We start from the raw sequence: 6,000 nt of genomic DNA, 5'->3' as shown, positions 1-6,000 counted from the left end.
GCAAACGTAGCTAAGTACTACATATGACCGTTCGCTGTCCTGTGTACCTTTACTTTACCTGAGAAACGTATCTGTGGATGTTTACTATACCTGAAAGAAATATCTAATCCCCAAATTCTTCTAAAACATTGAAAACTCCCTATCCCACTGCAGACTGCGAACTACTGACGCTCCAGCAAATGTCAGACACGGGAGCAAACAGCATCACCCGCCAAGCGCTGGAAGAGAACTCCTGAGCCTGTGACCGAGCCCATCGCGCTTCCCAAGGCAGCCTGCAGCAGAGCGCGGAGCCCCAGGATCACTGACGGGCTCAATAAATAACACCAGGATGCCAGGGCCGGCCCTCAGCCCTGTCCACGCGTGCCGGCGGGGGCGCGGCCCTGCCCCAGGCCCACGGGGCTCCGCCGAGAGCCCGCGGCCCTGCAAGCCTTCAGTTACCGGAGCTGTGGCGGGGGAGCGGGGACCCGGGAAGGGGCCGCGGGTCCTGAGCTGAGAAGAGGGGCCCAGGAAGGGGCCGGGAAGGGCCCGGCGGGGCCGGGAAGGAGCCGGCGGGGCGGGGCGTGGGCCCTGGCCGGTGGCGGAACTGCAGGCGCGGGCCGGGCGCTCCGGCCGGCGGCGGGGCCGGGCGCGCCGCTGCACCGGCGCGGCTGTTGCCGTTCCGCGGGCGGGGCTGCCCCGATCCAAGATGGAGGCGGCGGGCAGAGCGGGGCAGGAGATGAGCCTGGCGGCCCTGCGGCGGCACGACCCCTTCATCACCGGCATCGCCGACGTGACCGGCCAGGTTGCGCTCTACAGCTTCAGCCCCAAGGACAACGAGTGGGTGAGTCCGGCGGGCCCGGCCGTGCCCGTGCCCCGGCAGCCGCCTGGCCCGGCGCGCCCGCACGGGGCCCGCGCGGGGCTGCGCTCGCCCAGGGGGAGTTTGGGGTTTGGGCGCTTTCCCCCGCTTGTGCTGGGGGAGAGCGAGAGAAGGAGACGGAGAGAGCAGGCGAGAGGGAGAGGAGAGAAAGAAAAGGAGGGGGAGAGGAGGAGGAAGAGGCAGAGGCGAGGCCGTGTGTGCGCTCGGGGAGGCGGCGCCGTTTCCCCTCGGACCGGGGCAGCGCTGGGGCTGGAGGGCGCTTTGGCTGTGGTGGTCCTTGACTTTTTCTCTTTTTTAGTCGTACTTTGTTGTTGTTGCTCGCGCCTGTTGCGCAGAGCCCTTATTCGGGAGGAGGGGGATTTAAGAGATGAGAGTGTTCGTCATTGCATTGAAGCACAGTTTTGGCTCGACTGCCGGGTTCATCACGGAGCCGTACAAAGGGGAGTACGGGGAACTCCACGCTGTCACGGGCAGCCCTGGAGCTGCAGCAACTTTGCTCGCACATGCCCGTGGTGAGGATTGCTCTGGAAGCTGGAGTCTGACACAGAGCCATGGCCACAGACCTGCCATGCTGTGCTGTTCTCCTTGGAGTAAAACTGGAACACAGCCTCTGCGATATTTGGAGCCTGCCCCGTCAGGCTCAGCAGGGGAAGGCTGTGGAACGCTGTGTGTGTATCACATCGGCACATAGAGAGAGTGAGCAAAGTCTTTTGGCAGCAGGTTTAACTTCCTAATCTTTCTAATAAAAAAAAATTGGTAGTTTCTGAAAATAGCAGAGCATATTTTTAGACCTGTGATGTCAAACCTTATGAAAAGATAAGGATATTGTAAGTCTCTCATTAAAACACTGTCTAAAACCTACTTGTGTGAACAAGCTCATCCCTGAAGTGCATTTGTTGTTTTTTGTAGGAGAAAACCGACATAGAAGGGACCTTATTTGTGTATAAAAGGTAAGGGTTGGTTTGGGTTAGTTTTTTGGGGGAGGGGGCATATAGTGGTGGTGATATTTGTTTTCTTTCCTTAAGAAAACAAACTCCAGATGGCTTCCTGCAGAGCTTTCATTCTCATCATTTTTTGCTTGTCCAGCTGTTAACTGCTGTGTACTCACTCAAAAAGAATAAATTCTGCACATGGGTGAATAACTCTGTCAAAAGCCCCTAAAAGTATTGCTGAGAAAGCATAAAACCTGAATGCCACATATGTACCCCAAAAAAACCTGGTTTATTGAGCTTATTTTATTAATCCAGTAGCATTTGTTAGTCCATTGAGTTTGTTAAGTGCCAAGTCTCCCTTTGTCTCCTAAAATCCATGAAGCTGATCATGAAAACAGTAGAGATGAGAAATTAAATAGTATGTTTTAATTTACTCCTGGACTATGGCATAAATTTTTGTAAGTGGATAAAGTTGCCCAAAAGCTGGACATTTTGTAGTGTCTGGTTTTGGGGGCTATTTGATTTCCTGTCAAAACCATGGAAGAAGTTTCCAGTTCTCTACGACAGGTAAAAGGGGTGAGGAGGAGAACCAGCCCATAAAATCAGTCATAAGTTTAAGTTTTAAATTATAGGCAAATAAAAAAAATCTTAATGAAATAACACTCTGTTGAAGGTAAGAAATAGAAATAATGCAGACTTAAGCCATCCTGAAGCAGACTGTCATAGTTTGGTCATTACAGTATTTTATCATGGCACTGTGTAGGGATTTGAGTAACCACTTCCTGCTACTTCAGCTCCCAGTTTTTAAATACTTAGTGTAAGAAAGTGAACCAAACTTTAAAAAAAAAAATCAAAAACCAAAGCAAAAGCTTTCAGTGTCACTAGCTGATGATTTCAGACAAGTTCTCTGTGGTGCATTAAGAGATTCAGTTGTGATGGTAATGGTTGTTTACCCTGTTCTTGGAAGCTCTTGACAGATTTTTGTTGTAAATCATTAGGTAAAGGTGGCCATATTGTTACAGAAATATTTATGTTTACCAGCTAACTGTGTCTGATTTTTAGCCTGACTTCATTGTGCTGCTGCTGTTGGTTATACACCAGTTTACAGGCACAGCTGAGTGCTGACAGGACATTCATGCAGCAAGAGAAAACAGATCTAAAACTGTCTTGAACTTTCTGTGCTTGCTCAGTGTTCTCTGTTTCCACTTGGTGTCCAGAAAAAAAGTAGATAAATAAAAATTGCTTCACTAAGCAATACAATTCTGAATAATTTATTTTCAGGACACTGGGTGAAGTCCTTATTTCCAGAGTCTCCCTTTAGGAAGAAATCACTGTTTATGGTTCCCCCTGTAAGTGTACTTCATGCTATTTAAGACAGCAGCTCTTTTTTATTGTCATGTCTGTTTACAGTAAGGTAACGGTGCTGTGTAAATGGTTTGGTTTTTCTCCTCTGATAAAAAAAATTCTGAAATGCCTCAAAATGATCTTATGTCAAGTATTGAATACATTTGCATTTTAATGGTGGACCTGCCCTAGTTTTTTTGAATAGATTTTTCAGAGGCATATCTTTGATTCAGCAGTTTAACAGTGTAGAACTCTAATGTTAATCCTAATCCTGCTTTGAGGTAAGTGTAGTTTGAAATTGAAATTAGGTGGCATGCCAAGAAATGGCATAGAAAAACAACTGTGAGAGCTGCAGGACTACTAAAGCTTCACATAATAAAGCAATGGATATTGGAAGTTAAATTTGTAACTTGGTTTCAGAAAATTACTTTTGTTGATGAAGATATTAATCTTTGGTTTTGTTTTAATTGACACAATAGGTCAGCTTCTCCTTATCATGGTTTTACAATAGTGAATCGACTGAATATGCACAACCTGGTTGAGCCAGTAAATAAAGATTTGGAGTTTCAGCTCCATGAACCTTTTCTGCTCTACAGAAATGCCAGCTGTGAGTATAACTTTCTCTAATCCAAATAAACTTCAGGTTCAGTTTTATAACCCGGATCACTTCTGATTACTGTGATGTCTGTTTCAAATATAATGTAATGGGGAGGGTTCCAGTGAAATATCTGGTGATGTTTTCTGTCTACAATGCTAAATTTACTTAAATAGCTGGTCTATTATATTATCATTACTGCCTGCTTTCAGTAAAAAGCAAATATACTACCAAAGTGCAATGTTGCTCTGGTCTTTAATTAATGATCTGTAGGTTTGATCTAAATGTATCTCCCTCCTCCATCAGAATGTCTCCTTGATGGGAACACTGCTTTGGCTGTGCTTTGGTGTACCTAACAGACCAGTCAGATGTTAATCCCTTCCTTTTTTTCCCCCTGGAAGACCTCTGGGATCTGTAAGAAGCAGGATAGATTCCATCATGATGGCAAAGAACAGCCTAAGGCAGATGATCTCCTCTGCTTCATAATCTTAACCATCTTCCTTCCATAGGTGTCACAAAGAGGAAAGAGTCAAAACTGATCAGTAAGTTCAAAATTCTAGGAGGTTAGGGAAGTGACTGGCAACAGACTGGGAGAAGTACAGTGTTGAGTTGGGTGTTTGAGCAGATTGCTTGGTTTGCAAAGAAGAGGAGCTGTAGATGGAGGCAGTAGGGATAAGATAGACCTTAAGGTGTCAGGAAAGAATTGCAGCTCTGAGATTGTTGACATAAGGGAAGAAAGAGGTTGATTCATTTGGTGGGACTACTGATAGTATAAGGAAGCAGGAGCTGCTGTGGAATCACCATGGTGTGTGACAGTGACTAGAGGATCATTCAGAGAAGGAATCACAGAATCATTTAGGTTGGAAAATACCTTTAAGATCATCATACCAAACCATTAACCCAGCACTGCACAGTCCACCACTAACCCATATCGCTCAGTGCCACATCTACCCATCCTTTAAATACCTCCAGGGATGGTGGCTCCACCACTGCCCTGGGCACTGTTCCAGGGCTTGACAACCCTTTCCATGAAGAAACTTTTCCTAATACCCAATCTAAACCTCAGGTGGCACAAATCGAGGCCATTCACTCCTGTCCCATTACTTCTTAGTTGGGAGGAGAGAGCAGGCAGCACCTTGCTACAGCCTCCTTTCAGGTAGTTGTAATCAGAGAAGGTATAGGTTGTGTGTGAGTTCATTAGAAACCCCTGAAGCCAATTGTTTTCCTTGATAAAAGCTCTCCTTTTCCTGTGGGACAGAAGTGTGTAAGATCTGTGGGAGGCTCATGGGTTTAGGATAGAGATGACATAGAAGAGTACAAGGAAGGGAGGAAATCATACAAAGGTCAGAAAGGAAGAAATTACAGACTGGATGTGAGAGTTGCATTCTGAATTAATCAGGAGTTGGTTTTTTTTTTCCTCTTATTTCTTTGCCATTGACATTTTAAAAGACTTTGGTCAGAAACTGTCCCATCTTTCATTACCCCATCCTGTCTCCAGTGATTGCAGATGGAAGGTGTCTAGTGCAGCTAGTATGTCATGAGTTATTTTCTCAGGTGCCACAAATAAACTGCAGATGAGTTTTCATGCCCTCTGAGTGTGTTCACTTTGTTCAAATACAGCTTAAAAGTATTGAAAATGGCATCTAAGCTTTTTATTCCTTATTTCCACATCACTTACTCCCTTACATTTTGCATTAAGCTGTTTTGGTTTGGATTATTTTCCTTACATAAGGTTTTCTAAATTTTCTGTCCTCCAAAAGAGTTAGAAAACAAATTATATGGTTGAATTGTGTTAAAGCTGTTTGCCACTATTTGCACAGTATTTGTGAATTTGCAGGCAAATTTGGATTTGCAGACAAATTTCAACACGTGTGTGTTTTGTTTGTCTGGGTGGATCAGGGGATTCTTGTCCGAGTTCTCTTCATGCGGAAGGATCTCCACTTCTGCTCAGTTGCCTGCTGGCATGAAAAACCTTTACATTTTTGGAACTAATTCAAATCAAAGGTTTTAGCCAGTGGTTACTATACTGTGTATTTCCAAGGGCTTAATGTCATGTGTCTCTAATGGCTTAAGGTGAACTTCTTCTGAGAACCCTTAATGACTGAAAGAGGATGGACTGCTAGTTTGTGTAAGGAAAAGCTTCCTCTTACACAACCCCTTGTCTTGTACAGTGGCTTTTACTGTATCCTTGAAGAAATCTCCTGTCATCATTAGAAAACCTGTATGAGTGATAAAACTGCTGATTCTGTTTCCTTAGCTTAATGGGTGATGGC

General features: G+C 45.2%; 1 protein-coding gene across 2 annotated transcripts in view; it reads left to right on the top strand.

Annotated features, from left to right (window-relative positions):
- The first annotated feature begins 637 nt into the window (after positions 1 to 637).
- Positions 638 to 6,000, top strand: part of DCP1A (decapping mRNA 1A) — a 31,926-nt gene continuing 26,563 nt past the window's right edge. For both annotated transcript variants that reach the window (XM_059856385.1, XM_059856386.1), the window contains exons 1-3: positions 638 to 820; positions 1,766 to 1,806; positions 3,612 to 3,739. In XM_059856385.1, coding sequence (XP_059712368.1) covers positions 686 to 820; positions 1,766 to 1,806; positions 3,612 to 3,739 — 304 coding nt within the window. In that variant the 5' untranslated portion in view covers positions 638 to 685. The remainder of the gene's footprint in view (positions 821 to 1,765; positions 1,807 to 3,611; positions 3,740 to 6,000) is intronic.

This window comes from Haemorhous mexicanus, chromosome 11, assembly GCF_027477595.1.
Source record: "Haemorhous mexicanus isolate bHaeMex1 chromosome 11, bHaeMex1.pri, whole genome shotgun sequence".
In the NCBI taxonomy this organism is placed as follows: domain Eukaryota; kingdom Metazoa; phylum Chordata; class Aves; order Passeriformes; family Fringillidae; genus Haemorhous; species Haemorhous mexicanus.
This window is presented reverse-complemented; position numbering and strand designations above follow the sequence as displayed.